A 20,474-nucleotide genomic window follows, 5' to 3' on the forward strand; every position below is an offset into this window, starting at 1 on the left:
TCATAGCTTAAAACCCTCCAATGACTTTCCATCTTACTCAGAAAAAGGCCTAAATTCTTGGGCCCTACATAATCTGCCCTATTTACCTCTCAGACTTCCTCTACTTCCCCTCTAACTCCACCCAGGGACTCTCCTCAGACAAACTCTTTGGCCTTAGATCCTTTGCCTTAAGTATTCCCTCCCTTATCAGGGATTTCTTCCCCCAGATCTGCATGTCTTTTTTTAAAAAATATATATTTTATTGATTTTTTACAGAGAGGAAGGGAGAGGGATAGAGAGTTAGAAACATCAATGAGAGAGAAACATCGATCAGCTGCCTCCTGCACACCCCCCATTGGGGATGTGCCCGCAACCAAGGTACATGCCCTTGACCGGAATCGAACCTGGGACCCTTCAGTCCGCAGGCCAACGCTCTATCCACCAAGCCAAACCGGTTTCGGCAGATCTGCATGTCTTACCTGCTTCAAATCTTTATCTATATCAGTTTCTAATGAGCCCTTTCTGACATTTAAAATAGCATCAACACCTCAACCTTCTCCCTTTCCTACATTTTTTTTCTCTATTGCATTCATCATCTTCTAAATTACATACTACATATGGTTCATTTATTTTATTCATCTGACTTTTCCCTCTACCATAAGCTTGATGAGGACAGGAATTTTTGTGTTTTGTTCACTAGTTCTTCTAAAGTGTTTAGAATAGGGACAGGCACATAGTAGATACTCCACAAATATTTGTTGATTTGAAACGAATACTTCATTTAAATTCGTAATTTAATCTTCTTCACATGTGGGTTTTAAATGAGAATGATTAAAAAAACATGAGATGGCCTGGCTGTTGTGACTCAGTGGTTGAGCACTGGCCCATGCATGAGAAGGGCACTGGTTTGATTCCCGATCAGGGCACATGCCAAGGTTGCAGGCTCGATCCCCGGATGATGATTCTCTCTCATCAATGTTTCTGTCTCTCTCTCCCTCTTCCTTCCCTCTCTCAAATCAATAAAAATATATTTTAAAAAATAGTATGAGATGGTATAAGAAAGGTCTATAACAGTGTTAGAGGAGCAGAGACAACAACATAGGCTGAGTTGGCATCATCAGGGAAGACACATCACAGCAAGTCACCTTTCTGAAATAAGTTCAAAGGAGAAGAGAAGAAAAACAAAGAGTGAATCAGATGACAGACTGGAAGGATTCTTAACTAATTTATTGTGACTCAAGTACAGGCATATGCTGAGAAAAGTACAAAATGAGGCAAGAATCAGCAGAAAGGGTCTTGTGAGGAGAGCCAGAATTTGAACTTTGTTGTGAAAGCCATAGGAAGCTACTAAAAGATTTTAAACGATGCACAGTGAACTGGTAGAAACTATGTTATAAGCAGAGTTATAGGAGGCACTTGATCTGCTATTAAGAAAATTCATAAAACTACCATGACAGTACTTTTATTTTTTTTAATAAATCTTTATTGTTCAGATTATTACAATTGTTTCTCCTTTTTTCCCCCCCATATCTTCCCATCACCCGGTTCCCTCCCCCCGTTGACCTTATCCATAGGTGTATGATTTTTGTCCAGTCTCTTCCCATACCCCACACACAGACACCCCTTTCCCCCTGAGAATTATCGATCCACTCCCATTCTATGCCTCTGATTCTATTATGTTCACCAGTTTATTCTGTTCCTCAGATTTTTAATTCACTTGATTTTTAGAATCACTTGTTGATAGATATTTGTTGTTCATAATTTTTATATTTACTTTTTTCTTCTTTTTCCTCTTTTTAAAAGAATACCTTTCAGCATTTCATATAATACTGGTTTGGTGGTGATGAACTCCTTTAGCTTTTTCTTATCTGTGAAGCTCTTTATCTGCCCTTCAATTCTGAATGATAACTTTGCTGGGTAGAGTAGTCTTGGTTGTAGGTTCTTGCTATTCATCACTTTGAATATTTCTTGCCATTCTCGTCTGGCCTGCATAGTTTCTGTTGAGAAATCAGCTGACAGTCGTATGGGTGCTCTCTTGTAGGTAACTAACTGTTTTTCTCTTGCTGCTTGTAAGATTCTCTTTGTCTTTTGCCCTTGGCATTTTAATTATGATGTGTCTTGGTGTGGTCCTCTTTGGATTCCTCTTGTTTGGGGTTCTGTGCGCTTCCTGAACTTGTAAGTCTATTTCTTTCACCAGGTGGGGGAAGTTTTCTGTCATTATTTCTTCAAATAGGTTTTCAGTATCTTGCTGTCTCTCTTCTGGCACCCCAAAAATTCGGATATTGGTACGTTTAAAGCCATCCCGGAGGCTCATTATGCTATCCTCACACTTTTGGATTCTTCTTTCTTTCCGCCTCTCTTGTTGGGTGTTTTTTTCTTTCTCATATTCCAGATCTTTGGTTTGACTCTTCGGGTGCGGTGGTCTACTCTGTATATTCTTTATTTCAGACAGTGTCTGCATAATTTCTGACTGGTCCTTTTCCATTTTTTTGGTATTCTCATTAAGGTCCTTGAAGGTCTCTTCAAGTTTCTCAGCGTTTTTAGGAGATTCTTGAGTAACCTTATAAATATGGTTCTGAACACTGTGTCGTCCATTAGTTTGCTTTCATCTATCTCTCCTACTTGTGACATACTTTGATGTCTCCACATTTTGGCTGCCTCCCTGTGTTGATGGAGTGGCTTTGTGTGGTCGGTGACCTATAGGGGCCGGTAGCTCAGCTTCCCCAATCACCCTAGGTGGTCACTCTTGGTACTCCCCTTTGTGGGCTGAGTGGAAAGTCTTGGTGTAGTTAAAAGCCCTGATTGCTGTTAGTACACTGGGAGGAATTGACCTCCGGTCCAATTGGTTGTGAGGGCCTGCTGTGTCTATAACGGAAGAATTGCTGTGCTGGAGACACAGTAGGGCTTTGGTGCTCACTGAGTCTGCCTCTTGAATGTGTCCCTTATGAGAGTGGTTGAAATCTGGTGTCATCCACACCGACAGAAAAGTCACTCTCACTCTCCGACCGGCCGAGAGTCCCGTAGGCGTCTGGGTCCCCCGCGTGTCCCCAGAAACTGGAGTTCAGAGTGGTTGGTATCACTGGCGGGAATTGATCTCCAAGACAGTTGGCTGTGAGGATCAGCAGTGTCTCCGCTGGGAGAGCTTCTTTGCTCAGCTTGGATGGGGCGGAGTCTCAGGGTGGCGCAGACAAGCTTTGGTTTCCCGTCTGCTCCGCCCTAAGAGGGGCGGTTTCTCCGTGCCGAATTAATGGCTGCGCGCCTCTGAGAGAAGGCAGCTTTCGAGCCTCGCCCGCTGCCCAACAGACCAGTTTCTCCCCGACCACAGCTGGATTTCAGTGCAGACCGGAGGTTTTGTTTTTCTCCCAAAGGAGAAAGCTAGCCACGCAGCGTCTGCTGCCCTCCCTCTCTGCGCGCTGCGAGCAAGCCTGTCCCGTATTCAGCCGCCCGCCCTTTCCGCGCTCACGGATCTCCGCACCTCCACAGCTCCTGAGGCTCAGCGTCCCCTCTCTTTTTTTCTCTAGTTGTAGGTTTTCCACTCTGCCAGCTTTCCTGTGGTTCTGGACGGTGTGCGCTCTGTTTTCCAGTTGTAGTTTCAAAATTGTTGTGGTAGGCAACAGTTAGGTGTTTACCTTATGCCGCCATCTTGGTTTCTCTCCATGACAGTACTTTTAGTATTAAAGAAAAACATTTCATTTTAATCCCAGAAAGAATTTAAAGTTACAGAGTAGGTTTCTCATAAAAACAACAAAATCTCATTTTAAAATCGTCTCTATGTCTTAGTTTCCTCAACTATAAAACGGAGAGATTAACAATACCTATTGTGTCATGTGGTTGTTTGTTGTTAGCTTTTTTTTTACTCCTCACCCGAGGATATCTTTTCCACTGATTTCGAGAGAGAGAGAGTGGAAGGGAGGAAGAAGGGGAGAGAGAGAGAAAAACATCTACGGGAGAGAGACACATTGACTGATTGCCTGCTGCATGCGCCCATACTAGGGCCGGGGAACCTGCAACCCAGGTAAGTGCCCTTGACCAGGAATCAAACCTGTGACCCTTTGGTCCTTGGGCCGGTGCTCTAACCACTGAACAACTAGCCAGGGCCACGTGGTTGTTGTGAAGACTAAATAAGAGAACATATACTTAAGTGACTAATACTGCCAGGGGTGGGGTACTTTTTTGTCTGCCAAGAGCCATTTGGATATATATATAACATTACTGCAGGCCATACTAAATTATCAACTTAAAAATTAGCCCGCTTTATTTGGTCAAACGTTTAATTAACTCACCCCTAATGCTTTGGCAGGGACAGACCAGATGAATTCCAGGGCCTTAGACAACCTGTGGGCTGGACGTTCCCCAAAAGCAATCAATGATACTATTACTGCCCTAACCGATTTGGCTCAGTGGATAGAGCATCGGCCTGCAGACTCAAGGGTCCCAGGTTCGATTCCGGTCAAGGGCATGTACCTTGGTTGCGGGCACATCCCCGATGGGGGGTGTGCAGGAGGCAGCTGATGGATGTTTCTCTCTCATCGATGTTTCTAACTCTCTATCCCTCTCCTTTCCTCTCTGTAAAAAATCAATAAAATATATATATTAAAAAAAAAAAAGATACTATTACTACTTTTATTATTAGTATCCTGGAAGAATTAAGGTTACAAGTAATAAAGTCTATGTTCCCCAAAATAGAAGATACATAATAAAGGGTAAGTTAAATAATAGGGCTTACAGTGGACAGAAATAAGCTCACTAAAGTATACATTTTAGGAAAAACCAAAAAGTCAAAGCAATTCTTAATTTGAAGCTATACACAATTCTTGCAAAGGGATAAATTCATTATCTGTGGTGGATAAAGACACTTTAAGGGAAACTCAAATACTTTCTGCACTTTCCAGTTTGGTTGTAATTTTTGGAATCCCCTACAAAGCTGAATGTGCTTTTTTTAATATTGGGTACTCTCTGAGCTGTTTTTCTGGAGACTAGTTAAGGAAGAAAGGACACTTTACACATGCTTTCTCGTTTAATCCCAACAACTCTAAGGCAGGTAACTTTAGGATCCTCAGTTTTGAATGAGTAAATAAAAAATAAGTTAACTTGTCAAAGAGATAGTTAATAAGAGGACTGACTTCAAAATCTCTAGGAATTTTAAGAAGACAAAAAGTTGTGACCACAGAGTCATTTAGAATTCTAAAGGCCTCTTGTTCCTAATGATAATGAAGTTTTTTATTCCAATCAGGGTATATTATATTTATCTCTGCAGGCTACTTAAAGAAATTCCATTAGTCTGAGGCATTCATCCAGCAAATTAGCTTGTAAAGTACATGTGCAGAGAGCAAGAAAAAAAGTAAATTTCTCCTTTAAAAGATAACTGCCATTATCTACATGTAACTAAAGCCTTTAACACCAACAATAAATATACCTGAATTTTCAGATTTAAATTCTCTCCGATGACATTTCAAAGAAGGGCCCAGGCTCAGTAATTTCTTCTGTATAATAATAAATGCATTTAGGCTGAGTCTGAATTCTCTTAATCCTTTCTAACAAGTAGTGACCTACTGATAAAAGGATGTATACAAATTGATACGTGTGTGAATATAGGATAACGTCTGAATTTTAAACATCTGAATACTCAAATTATATACATTAAAAATCACTTATTGTAGAAACAACAGCAGGTGAGTGAATTATTGTATTATTTAATTTCTTCAAATACAAATATCTGAGTGATAGCTATGTAACAGGCATTCTAAACCAAGCACAGAAAAACACAGAAATTGAATAAGGCAGGTAAAAATTCCTTGCTCGTGGAGCTCCATTTTGGTGGAGAATGTGCATAAAAACAAAAATGTATCATTTATGGCAAAAAATTGTTCTGAAGAAATATATAGCAGCATGAGAATATAGTGATTAGGATAGGAATATTATTTTACACAGAAATTTGGCCAAAGGAGCTTTATTTAAGAAAATAATGGAGACCTGAATGAAGTGAGAGGATTATACAGTATTTAAAATTCAGAATTGTAACTCTGAATTGTCACAAAATATTGAAATGATATACACTGGAACCTTACAGTTCAACCCAAATAACTACTATAGAATGGTGACTAAAATCCATCAATAAGCGCCATTCATGTTGAGAAGGAAGAAACGTACCGTAGGTGATAACTTTTACAAACAGTTCTAGGGAAATGCCAAAACTTTAAAGCCGCTACACTTAGGAAAGGTCAAATTCATTGTGAAACCCTAATATAAAATACCTCCTCAAAAGAGGAGGGGGAGAATTATGGTAGAGGATATTAAGTATATTACAGATGTAGTTATCTCAGAACAATTATATGTGGGAGATTATGAATTTTAAATCATAAAAGTGTCAAGTTGACTAAAGAATCTTTTAAAATAAATTTAATAAATTTCAGCTTCATAAGTATATCTACTATATAATGGTAGTATTTACAAAAATAAGTATTTCTTTATCTAATGTATTTTCTCACCTAAATATGACATTTACAAAAGTATAATTTTCATAACTACATTAAAAAGCAGTCTTTGATTATACTAAATAACAGCTTATATAATAATGTAATTTACTAAGTGAAGAGTTTGAAACATTTTATTCATAAAAGAGTAACAGTAATTGAAAGAGTTGGTCTGAAGAGATTTGAAGTATAAAAATGTTTGACTAAGTGGAGTTCTCCCCCTAGTGGAACTTGAAAGTAATCTAAGATATTTCCTTGACTAAGAAGAACCTAAAATGTATTATTCTTGGAACTGAAAAAGGAGTTTCATGTTTTAACAAAAGCTCTATTTATGGGTCTTAATCTGCATGTAGTAAGTAAATAAATGAGTAAAAGTTGAATCATTAAGATGTTTACTGAAAACACATTTACTAAGTGTGTTAATAGCAAGCTAACCAAGGAAAATTCAGTAAGCAAAAGTACCTCAAAAGCAGACGACTAGGGGGCACAGAAAAACACAGCAATTTACAAAGAGATAGCAATTTTTCTCCTCTAAAAGATAATTGCCATTATCTACATGTAATTAAAGCCATTAACACCAACAATAAATATACCTGAATTTTCAGAGATTTAAATTCTCTCCCGATGACATTTCAAAGAAGGGCCCAGGCTCAGTAATTTCTTCTGTATAATAATAAATGCATTTAGGCTGAGTCTGAATTCACTTAATCCTTCCTAACAAGTAGTGACCTACTGATAAAAGTATGTGTAGAATGGTACAGAATTCTGAAGGAATGTGAAATTTTGAAAAGAGAGTATATGTGTGTAGGGGGTGGGGAGGAAGGATGGGGAGGTAATGGTGAGAGATGAAGCTAGAAATGCAGGTTGGTTAATAATGAAAAGGTAAGCATTTTATGCTGAGGAGCTTTGATGTGATTTGGTAGGTAAAAGGCAGTCAATAAAAGTTTTATGTTTTAGAAAGATAACTGGTAGTTTTGTGAAAGAGCAGAGGGTGGAGAAAAGGAAACTGGACAGGAAGTTACTAGTCAGTGTGAAGGGCAGATGAATTAAGAGAATGGCAGAGGATATAGAAAGGCTAAGGAAGATTTTTTAAATGTTTCTGAAATCATTAAAATTACCTTTGATTTAGTTTTACATTTACTCAGGTCTTTTCTCTTTTGAAGGAACTGAACAGTTGGGCAAGACACTTTAATCTGTATGACTTATTAAGATTTTTTAAAGCTTTGGCTGGGTGGCTCAGATGGTTGGAACATCACCCTGTACACCAAAAGGTTTTGGGTTCTATTTCTGGTCAGGGCACATACCTAGGTTTCGGGTTCGATCCCCAGTTGGTGTGCATATGAGAGGCAACTGATCAATGTTTTTCTCACACTGATGTTTACTTTCTTTCTCTCTCTCTCTCTCTCTCTCTCTCTCTCTCTCTCTCTCTCTCTCTCTCTCTCTCTCGTCAATAAACATATCCTTGGGTGAGATTTTTTTTTTTTAAGTGGTGTGTCCTTCCCTATGAGCAACAGGAGGGCTCTGCATTCTCTTCAAAAATTTTATTTGAAGGCAAATCTACTAGAGTAGGTGAGGGGGTCAAGTATTGATAAAAATGTTAACTAGCACAAGCACTTGGTAAAATAATTGGGTATTATCAGGTAAAGTTGAAAATTTGCACACTCTATATAACAGCCCTGGTATATATGGTAGAGGATAAGAAAAGCATAAGTGAAATTCCTATTAAGTTGAATAATTCAATAATACATGATCCCACTGATCAAGCCTTGAGAAACAAAAGAAGAAAACAATTTTAGTTGGAAATAGGAATACATTTGATTTTAAACATGGTGAATTTCAAGTGTCTACAATTTCCAGATGGAGCTGTCCATTATCCATTAAAACTATTGGTCTATAGCCTGGCTGGTGTGGCTCAGTGGTTGAGCATCCACCCATTAACCAGGAGGTCACAGTTCGATTCCTGGTCAGGGCAGCCATCAATGATTCTCTCTCATCATTGGTGTTTCTCTTTCTCTCTCTCCCCTCCCCTCCCCTCCCTTCCTCTCCCTTCTCCTCCTTTCCCCTCCTCTTCCCTCGTCTCCCCTCCTCTCCCTAAAAACATATTAAAAAACAACAACAGCAACAATGACTATTGGTCTATTCATTAAAAGACACAATAAATTTAAAAACACTAACAACAAAAGACAAGTTGTAGAGTAAGAGAGTACAAATTTGCAAAATATAACCTCAATTAAGAACTAGAAATCCATGAGAAAAAGACAACCCAACAGAAAAATATATACAAAAGACTAACAGGTACTTGACAAAAGAGGAAATTCAAATGGCCAAAACTGTTAGTACCAGGTCAATGGAAATTAAAACCATGATGAAATATCACTGCATACCCACCAAACTGGCAGAAATTGAAACATCTGACACTACCAAGTATTGGGGGAGGATATGGAACAACAAGAACTTTCATATGATTCTGTTGGGAGTCTAATCTGGTGCATTTTAGAAAATAAAGTTGAATATCTGCATGCCCTCTGACCCAGCCATTCCGCACCTTGGTATACATGCTGGAGGAACTCGTGTACAGGTGGTTAGTATAGTGCACAGGATTGCTCATAATCACAGCACTGTTCAGAATAGTGCCAATCTGGAAAGTCCTAAATGACCACTAATATTAGAATGGACAAATACATTGTGATATATTCATAAAATAGAATATGTATGACAATAAAAATGATGACTCAATGTTGAACAAGGAATAAGAGACAAAAATGAAAATATTTAATGACTATACAAAATTCAGAAACAGGAAAAACTAAACTGTGTGGATCCGAGATGCATACAAAGATGACACAACTATAAGGAGTTCTATGGTAATCACCATAAATTTTAGGATTACCATAAAATTCATGATAAGGGAACAGGTTGTGATTGGGTAGACTATGGGGTAAAGGCAATATTTTCTATAGTGATCATATGAATAAAGTTTTTATATACATACTAGAGGCCCAGTGCACATATTCATGTACCAGTGGGGTCCCTTGGCCTGGCCTGCGGGATCAGGCTGAAACCGGCTCTCTGACATCCCCCGAGGGGTCCTGGATTGCAAGAGGGTACAGGCCAGGCCCAGGGACGTCCCCTCCCGGTGCATGATCGGAGCCAGAGAGGTAAGTGGGAGGTTGGCCAGCTGGGGAGGGAGAGTGGGAGGGCTCCAGGGCGTGTCTGGCCTGTCTCACTCAGTCCTGATCGGCCAGACTCCAGGAGCAAGTTAACCTATTGGTCAGAGCGTCCGTCCCCTGGTGGTCAGTGCACGTCATAGCGACTGGTCAACCAGCTGACTGTCTGACCCCTGGTGGTCAGTGCACATCATAGCAAGCAGTTGAGTGGCCTTAGCATATCATTAGCATATTACACTTTGATTGGTTGAACGGCCGATGGGACACTTAGCATATTAGGTATTTATTATATATATATATATATATATATATATATATATATATATATATATGTGTATATATATATATATATATATATATATATATATGAGTAATATACAAATCGACCGAATGGTGAAACGACCAGAACGACTGCTCGACCAATTGCTATGAGGCACATTGACCACCTCTTGGTCTTTCCTCCCGGCCGGCAGGCTCTGATTGTCAGATGGCAAACAGGTAACCAGGAGTGGGTGGTGGGGGACTCGGGCGGTGCCAGGCCAAGGCCCTTGCCCCGCCGGTCGCCCCACACACAGAGGATGACATGCAACGGGGTTGGGGCTGGTGAGTGGGCGGGAACGGCCAATCTCTTGGTCCCTCCCCCTGGCCGGCAGGCTCCTAATGCCAGGCGGCAAACGGGGAACTGAGGGTGGGTAGTGGAGGATGTGGGTAGCGCCAAGCCAAGGCCCTAGACCCACCAGTCACTCCACACACAGAGGATGACGTGCAACAGGGGTGGGGCCGGTGAGTGGGCAGGAATGGCCGACCTCTCAGTCCCTCCCCCCGGCTGGCAGGCTCCAATTGCCCAATGGCGAACAGGGAACTGGGGTTGGGTGGTGGTGGGTGGCTGGGCCGGCTGCCGGCAGCCAAGGAAGATGGCCCTGATCACAGGCCATCAGTTTATAATTTTGTGCGCCGGGACTCTAGTAGGATTATAATTTTTCTTTATGAACTCTGTATTATTGTGCTAATAATTTTTAAAAGGTTTAACTATTATTGGTCAAAAGTAATCACAACATGTTTCGATTTATATCCTATCTAATAAAAGAGAAACATGCAAATTGACCGTGCCTCCACTACGCCCACAAGCCAATCAGGAGCGAGTATGCAAATTAACCCAATCAATATGGCAGTTAATTTGCATATCCAGACACAGAGCAAAGACTAAAGACTGAGTAGAAGGAAGCCAAGTGCTGCAGAAGGGAGTGAAGCTGTGGAGAAGCAAGCGGGGCGGCGGATAAGGGAGGGAAGCAGGCAGGGCGGCAGAGACAGCCGCAGGAAGCCCTATTCTTGCAGGAATAGGCCCGAGGAAGCCCTATTCTTGCAGGAATCTTCCTGCAATGAGCCTCTAGTAAGTTTATAAAAAGGTATCCTTTATGTTCTGTTGATAATATCCCTCATAAAGTAGCACATGCTAGGGATGGACATATATTAGGAATCACTTGTAAAGATTGCTCCGGAAGCCATGTAGGTGAGACTTTTCATTTGAATACAGTTTTTAAAACACCCAAAACTCGGATTTTGGAAGAATACAAAGATTCAGAACTGATAGAGAAGACTGAAAACAACAGTTTAGAAAGAATGAAGAAAGTCAAAAGTGAGTGTTGTTAGGAAAGCCAAGGGAGGAGACAATGTAAAGAGGATGAGAGGTCAACAATGACAAATGAGATATGATCAAGCAAGATAAACACTGAAAAAATACCAATGAATTTGGCAATCAGAATTCCAGTGATCACTTAATCAAGTGCCATTTGGTGCTAACATACTGCTATGGATAGTAAAAATTTCATGCATTTTCGTTTATATTTTTCAAAAATGAAATGTTATATTTCATTTTAAATAAAACATGCATTATACCAAGTTCTTCATTTTAATAAGTAATTCAGAATCAATAAAAAGAGTGATTTAAATCTTGCTATTTTGTGACTGATGTATAAAAATTTTATAATTTTCTTGATGTTAGAAAAGTACATATTAAACTAGAATTGCATATGATAGCAACGTAAATAGCTGATTATAAATATATTATGCATGCCTTAAGTTTTTCTGAATATGTGCTACTTTATGGGTAATATCAACAGGACATAAAAAATACCTTTTAATAAACTTATACAAATCATAATGTGTTGTGATTACTTTTGACCCAGATCAAAAGATGAGGTTATAATATGTAAGTCTTAGAACACATCAATTGGTTGCATCCTACATGTCCCAATCAGGGTCTGGGCCAGGGAGGAGCCTGCAATCAAGGTACATGCCCTTGACCAGAATTGAACCCGGGACCCTTTGGTCTGCAGCTGATGGTCTATCCACTAAGCCAAACTGGCTAGGGCAGAAATTAACTGAATTTCAAGTGAAATTTAAGGACAAAATTATTTTTCAGGTGGGAAGAAAATTCTAGATTTGCAGAGAAAATTGTATTTATAGCCTGGAACAGACCAAAATAAAAAACTGTGAGAGAAATAAGATTTTAAACATAATACTTTGCCTATATTGGAAATGTACGTATTACCTTATCCCAGTGGTCGGCAAACTCATTAGTCAATAGAGCCAAATATCAACAGTACAACGATTGAAATTTCTTTTGAGAGCCAAATTTTTTAAACTTAAACTTCTTCTAATGCCACTTCTTCAATATAGACTCGCCCAGGCCGTGGTATTTTGTGGAAGAGCCACACTCAAGGGGCCAAAGAGCCGCATGTGGCTCATGAGCCGCAGTTTGCCGACCACGGCCTTATCCTATATAATAAAAGCATAATATGCAAATCGACTGAATGGCAGAATGACTGGTCGCTATGATGTGCACTGACCACCAAGGGGCAGACACTCAATGCAGGAGCTGTCCCCTGGTGGCAAGTGCACTTGCACAGGAGGAGCACAGCTCAGCTAGAAGCCAGGCTCACGGCTGGCAAGTGCAGCGGCGGTGGCTGGAGCCTCTCCCGCCTCCGCTACAGGCGGGCGGTAAGGAGCGAGGGGTCCCGGACTGCAAGAGTCCGGACTGAGAGAGGGATGTCGGACATCCCCCGAGGGTTCCAGACTGCAAGAGGGCTCAGGCCGGGCTGAGGGCCCTCCCCTCTCCCCAGTGCACGAATCTCGTGCACTGGGCCTCTAGTCCTATGTAATAAAAGGCTAATATGCAAATTATCCCCTCCACTGGGAGTTCGACAAGGGGATGGGGCCGGCCCACCAACCAGCAGTGGCCCTTCCCCCATGGCTGGTCCCACCCATGGTCCCTCCCCACAGTCAGCCAGAACCAATCGGCCCCAATCAGGGTGGGCTGTACAGACCCTACCCGTGCACAAATTCATGCACCAGGCCTCTAGTATTGTATAAGAAGAAATAACAAAACAGTTATTTTTAAAGCTTTGAATTTTCTTTTGAAAACAGCTTTGACAATATAGAAATGTGATCATTATCATTCAAAAATGGACTTGGAGCACAGGCAACAAAAGAAAACCCCGTAAGCTGGACTTCAAAAAAAAACCACAAAAAACTTTTGTACATCAAAGGAAAATAAGTGTGAAAAGGCAACCCATGATATGGGAGAAAATGTTTGTAAACCACATATCTGATAAGGGATTGACACTATAAGGAACTTCTAAAACACAAGAACAACCTCATTAAAAGATGGGCAAAGACATGAATAGACACTTCTCTAAAGAAGATACACAAAAGACAAATAAGCACATGAAAGATGCTCAATATTAATAATCATTAAGGAAATGCGAATTAAAACCACAGTGAGATACCAGACACACTCATTAGGATGGCTGGTATTGAAAAAAGAAAACAAAATTATTACATGTTGGTGAGGATGTGAGGAAATCAAGACCCTTGTACATTGCTGGTGGGAATGTAAAATGCTGCAGCTGCTGTGAAAAATAATGTAACAACTTCTCAAAACTTAAACACAGAATTGCCACAGGATCCAGCAATTCCACTTACAGGTGGAATTGAAAGGAAGGACTCTAACAGATATTTGTTCACCAGGTTCATAGCAGCATTATTCACAATAGCCAAAATCTGGAAGCAACTCAAGTATTCATCAATGGATAAACAAAATGTGGCACACACACACAATGGAATATTATTCAGCCTTAAAAATGAAATTCTGACACATACCACAACATGGATCAACCTTAATAACATTATGCTTAGTGCAATAAGCCAGTCACAAAAAGAAACACTGCATGACTATATTTATATGAGGTACCTAAAATAGTCAAATTCAGAGACAGAAAGTAGAATGTGTGGTTCCCAAGGGTTGGGAAAGAGGAGAATGGGGAGTTGTTTAATAGGTATAGAGTTTTAGGTTTGCAAGATGAAGAGTTCTGGAGATTAGCTGCACAACAATGTGAATGTACTTAATGTCACAGAACTATACACATACAACAATAAAAAGAATGGACTTAGAAATGAGTAAGTGCTGAAAACAGAATCACAGTCATTTTTAGGATGAAGATATAATTGCTCAGGCACAGAGGGAGAGAGAATGATTGCACTGTTTGTATGTGTATTTTATGATGTCCATATGGTACCTGGATTTCAAGCTCAGCAATGTGCTGCTGAAGTTCAGCCACAGCAGCTATGCTATCTGCTTCCCGCAGTCTCACGGCCATCACCTCTTCCTTGTTCTAGGGTGACAAACACAACAAGCCAATAATAAACCATATAATTAACCAAGCTAAAGATAAATTAATACGGAAACAGAAACACTGTAACCTATCTTAAAATTTAGAAAATAACAAATAAGCCCATCAAATGAGAAAAAGCCATTATCTCCTAAACTTGATATGAAATGAATATATAGAATAGCATCCCATCTTTAAATATTAAGAAATATCATTCATATAAATTAATATTGCTCAAAATATTTAAATTAAAATTTAACATAATTAAATTTATTAAAATTATTGGTGACTGAAAGTTTTTTATGAAAGAACAATTATTAAGAACTTTCAAACCCTTAACCAGAACAACAGAATAACAAAGATATGAATACTAACAATGTTAGTATATAACGTTTTAAAAATTATATTCTTTCTGAAGAATAAGTGTTAATAAATATTTACATTGTACTACAAATAATAAAAATTAGATTGTATCACAATTCTGCATAATATTTACCCCACCGCTTCAAAATGTCACAAAGAAAAAACTCTAAAACCATATTCTACAATATCCGTGCTGTCACAGATTAGAGGAAACTGAGACATGATGGGAAAATCTGATAAAATCTGTAGTCTAGGACTAACATTGTATCAACTTTCATTTCTTAGTATCAATAAATGTACCATGGTTATGTAAGATGTTAACATCAGGACAAGCTGATTAAAGGGTCTATGAAAATTCTCCACACTATCTTTGCCACGTTTCTTTAAACATAAAATTATTTTAAAATCAAGAGTAAAAATATCTCAGCCAGTGTGGCTCAGTGGTTGAGCACTGACCCATGAACTAGAAGGTCAGGGCACAAGTCTGGATTTTGGGCATGATCCCCAGTATGGGGTGTGCAGGAGACAGCCAATCAATGATTCTCTCTTATGTTGTTTCTCTCACTCTTAAGTCAATAAACACTTTTTTTAAGACTTTTTTTAAAAAGTAAAAAAATCTGAAGCAAATACAGCAAAACAGAAAACATATCATATATTGCTTTCCTACTTAAAATGTTTCACTAGCCTCCCACAGAGCAAAACCCAAACTCATTGCCATGAGTATAAAAATTTACATGTGAGAAGTAGAGTCACAGCCTATCTCCCTGGCTTCATCTCATTAAGCTTTTCATTATGTACAAGACTCAGCAACCAAGTTCTTTCCTGCTTTTGAACTCTGTGACCCTATTCATGCAGGGATCTTGTGCTGGCTCTTCACAAGACTGATTCTTTCCTACTCTTTAGGTCCCACTTCTCATACCACCTTCTAGCACTGCATCTTAATGACCACTTCCTCTTAACTCCCAGTCCAGTGTATATCATTAGTAATGATCTTACCAATTTTTACTTATTATCTCACTAAACATTATGCCCACCTTCTTCACTGTATCCTCAGTGCCTATAAGAGTAACTGACAGAAGACAGCCAAATATTTGACTGAATTCTCAAATACATAAGTAGATGCCATCATTCTTTGAAGCCTCATAATCTCACCTCCTCACAAACCAATTTGAGAATCACTGTCCTAGAATATGTAAATTACATCTATTTAAAAAGAAAATATTTGCCTAGACACTTTGTAAGTAACATGACGAAGAAACAGGTACCATAATGCCCTGCTGGTCAAAGTACAAAATGAGGGTACTTTGACAAAATCTATGAAAAGAACAAATGCATTTACCCATTCACCAAACAATAACATTTACAGGAATTTATCCTATAAGGATGTGTAGATACATTTCTATACATCTGAAATTATGTATGTTACAAGGTTATTCACTATACCAGGTGTACTGGTTAATAATGCAGATTTTGTAATCAAAGAAAACATGATAATTTCAAGAGAAACATCAAAAGTGGTTTATTCAAAGTAATGTCCATTGCTAGCTACACATTTCCCCCATCTTTAGGTAATTTGTGGATACTGTCCCAATAGAACTTTTCTTGTTTTGAGGCAAACCACTCAGAGACCCAATTTTCCACTTCTTCATATGTTTTGAAGTGCTGCTCAGAAAATGCGTGTGCCATTGATCGAAACAAGTGGTATTTTAAAGGAGCAAGGTCTGGTGAATACAGTGGGTTGGTTAATACTTCCCAGGCAAGATTTTTTAATGTGTCTTTAACTGGGTTTGCAGTGTGTGATGGTGCGTCATCATGAAGCAAAATTACTTTGCCGTGTCTTCTGGCATATTCTGATCGTTTCACGATCAAAGCATGGTTCAAATTGATTATTTGTTGTCAGTAGCAATCAGTATTAAAGGTTTCACCTGGTTTTAGAAGCTCATAATATACCACCACACCTTCCTGATCCCACCAAACGCAAAGCATTGTCTTCTTTCCAAAGCAATTTGGCCTTGCAGTCAATGTTGATGGTTGACCTGGATCAACCCATGATTTTGTGCGTTTAGGATTCTCAAAATAAATCCACTTTTCATCGTCAGTCACAATTCGATGCAAAAAAGACTTTCTTTCGTGCCATTGAAGCAACATTTTACTGATGACTTTTCGGTTTTCCATTTGTCTTTCGTTCAGTTGATGTGGCACCCATTTTCCTTCCTTTAAAATCTTTCCCATTGCTTGTAAATGATCGAAAATTGTTTGCTGAGCAATGTTTAATCTTTCTGCAAGTTGTTTTTGAGTTTGACATGCATCTTCACCCAATAATGCTTGTAATTGTTGGTCTTCAAACTTTTTCGGTTGACCTGGACGTTATTTGTCTTTCACACCGAAATCGTCACTTTTAAAGCATTTAAACCAGCGTTCACAAGTATCTTGAGATGAAGTATGTTCACCATCAGCTTCCCAAAGTATACGATAACTTTCAGCAGCACTTTTCTTCAAAATAATGAATTAAAACTTCCCGCAAATGCTCTTATTTTTGGCATGAAATTCGACATTTTTAAGCATAAAAATATCTATGATGTTAACACCTTCAGAAAATTTGACATATGAAGTTTTGAAGCTTGCTGTCAATACAACAAAATAGCATACATATCAAATTGCATATATATCAACATATGTGTAACTCCATCTATTGAAAAAAATGTGCATGATTAACCGGTACACCTGGTACTCTGTTTATAGTAGTAAAACACTGGGAACAACCCTTGTGCCCATCAATAATGAGAAGACTCTTCAGGAACTGGTATTTAAAACTCTAGAAAACATATGAACAGAAAAAAAAGCAAAAGCAGAATATATAGTATGCTAACTTTCATGTGAAAGAGTGAGGACAAGAAAAAGTATGAACATTTACTTCACAGTATCTGCCTAAAAGAAACTCTAAAAGGACTTATAATAATAAACCTGGGGGGGCGGGGAATGAAAGAAGAGGTATGTGGTAGGGTCAGGACGAGAATGAGATAGAAGGGGTGTTATAATATTAGTATTATAATCATAGTAAAATACCTTGACTGACTTTCCTTACTTAACATTATTTATTACACAATTTTACAAGTTTGTATATACATTAATATATGTTTTGTCAATATATGTAGAACTAGAGAACCTAAAATCTTCCTATAATCTTCAAATTCTTATTTATGTAGAAAATCCCACAATCCCATTACTGAACTCTTAGGGACAAGGTGTGCTATGAAATTTCAGATTTTTTCAGATTTTACAAAAGTAATAGGTGTATAAACCAGTATTATCCAGTAGGAGCTGAGGCGGTATCCATATGAAACAGTATACTCAGTGCTCAACACAATGAGACAGTGAAGTACAAATACCCACACCAACTGGGATAAGTACAAATGATAAATGACCATATTTCAACTCAAATCAGGTCTTGCTTCCAAATGAATTTGTGTAAAATTTATGAAAAAAAACCTTTGGGTTTTATAGTGATCGAGATTTTCATATTGGGGATCACAAACTTGTGCTATCTCATCTTAAATTGGGAACATTCAAATTCAGTTACAGAGGGAAAATAATATTAATATTAATATTAAAATAGCATCCTGACATTTTAAATAAAAATTAAATTAACTTTACTATTGTTTATCAACAAATAATAAGCTATAATTATATAAAACTAAATGAAAATGAATCAGATTTATATAATTGAAGGACAGGCTTCCTTGAAAGATAGGTTTGTTCCTGAATTGTTCCAACATAACAAGGTAAAATACACTTAATCAGAATGTACTAGGTGCTAGAGACAAATAACATTCTTGAAATAGGCAAAAGGCATTATAAAAGATTAAATAAATCAATATACAGCTTAAACGCAGAGGAAATATCAGAGTCAGCATCTGTAACATACATACTTCACAGAGGTATTAATGAACAATTAAAAATTTTTTAAATCTCAAAAGAGTTCTTAAATTCTCTAAAATTCCAAATCTGAGCCTATTGCTTAGATAAATTCAAAGAAAATTATATTCATCAGCAAACTCCCCAAATATTTATTTCCAAAGAACACTTTCCTTTGATTAAAAGGTGGTAAGGCATTTGAGGAGCAATATTAAATCCAATTAACAGTGTTATCAACATGCTTTAACAAAAACTTACAGCAATAATTAAAAACATTACATTTAGTTCTTTAATAAAAATGAGTCAGCAGAGACAATATAGCATAATAAACACTCAGTAAAATATTAGTATAGCAAATCAAGTTGATATAAACTCATGCCACATCATTTTATTTCTAAATTAGTCTAGTCATATCCTTCAAGAGGGACTCCTCTGAAATTAGTACAAATTTCAGTACTGCCTACAGATTTCTGTCAGTGTAAATTGTAACAGCCATGCATATTAATTAGGATGTAATTTCATCTCTGGATTTCAGTGACACTGATAAACCACTCAAGCTTCACTCTTGGTTTTTAATGACACCAGAACAAGTTGATGGAATTACAGCTTTATATGTGCCATTGAAAGTCTTATTTCTTATCATAGAATAATAGGACTGGAATCTTTAAAGGGCATCATTCCTACTATCTCACCATGGAAAGATGGATATCTAGTTTGTTTTTTAAATCCCATAACTTGTCCTCAGCAATCCATTCTAATGCTTAGACCACAGTCATCTCTTTATTTCACACACACTTCCCATCTCCTCTTTCTTTCACCACTGCTATACTATAAACTTATTTCAGGAAAAAAACGTACTTGCATTCTAATGCTTTTACATGCTTTATGAATTCAAACACTTCACACAAAAATAGAAAAACTTATTAAAGTAATAATGAGAAATGGACACAGTTTACCCAACCCATTGGCACACACCCATCTCTTTTGCTCTCTACTCTATCCAGAAAACATGTGAATACATTCACTGCCCACTAATAAAGTACCTATCAAGGCAGAGCTGCCCTAACCTCTATAAATTAACTATCTTCGTGGTTGAGACCTTAAAAGCTTTGGTTTTAAAGGGCTACAGGTCAAAAGAAATGTTGCAGACAGATACCAGTTTTAACCCCTTAGTAAACTAATTTCATGCACTGGCACTTAACCAAGTGGTTGAAAACAAGGTTTCCTGCCTGAAATCCACCTCAGAGCAAGATGCCCTGCCCTGGTCTGAAAGCAACCACCAAACCAAGTTCAGAAAAACTGGAAAATTAAACTAGTTTCTTATGGCTTTATTTGGTTTAAAGATGATGTAATCAATAATGAGATAAAACAAAAAAGGAATTTTTATATTGACAAAAACAACTAGCTACTTGGTATGTTTACCTTGCATTCAATCTCTGCTTGTTTGCGTTTTGCTTCACTTAACTGAGTAAGCAGGCCTTTGTTCTGCGCAGAAAGACACTGCACCTTCTCCTGTAGACGGATCACCTCTTGTTCTGCTCTTCGAAGATGGTTACTATTGATCTGGTTCTAATAATAAAAAATACAAATACTCAGATTATACAGATAAAAGGCCTGAAAAAACTCACAAATTTCTACCTGCCCATTTCATGCTTATACAACATTATAAAAAATGTTGGTATATTACTTATAGGTTGATTTTATTCAACAAATACTTAAAAACTAAAAAAAAGTAAAAGATTTATAATACTGCTTTAAAATCAAGTTATCTAAATGAACACATAAGGTCCATAATTAGAAACTCCCATTATAGCTCAATTTACCATTATATAATAAATACCTATAAACTATAAGGATGGTCACACAAAACTTGAAGGTATTAATTTCTGAAATAGGCAATGTAGTAC

At 38.0% G+C, this 20,474-nt stretch overlaps 1 protein-coding gene across 5 annotated transcripts in view; it reads right to left on the reverse strand.

Annotated features, from left to right (window-relative positions):
• The window catches only part of EVI5 (ecotropic viral integration site 5), a 184,877-nt gene that overhangs the window by 49,339 nt on the left and 115,064 nt on the right, over positions 1-20,474 (reverse strand). For all 5 annotated transcript variants that reach the window (XM_054721359.1, XM_054721358.1, XM_028129965.2 and 2 more), the window contains 2 exons: positions 19,990-20,136; positions 14,197-14,292 (listed from right to left, as the gene is read on the reverse strand). In XM_054721359.1, the coding sequence (XP_054577334.1) occupies positions 14,197-14,292; positions 19,990-20,136 (243 nt within the window). The remainder of the gene's footprint in view (positions 1-14,196; positions 14,293-19,989; positions 20,137-20,474) is intronic.

This window comes from Eptesicus fuscus, chromosome 9 (assembly GCF_027574615.1).
Source record: "Eptesicus fuscus isolate TK198812 chromosome 9, DD_ASM_mEF_20220401, whole genome shotgun sequence".
NCBI classification, from domain to species: Eukaryota; Metazoa; Chordata; class Mammalia; order Chiroptera; family Vespertilionidae; genus Eptesicus; species Eptesicus fuscus.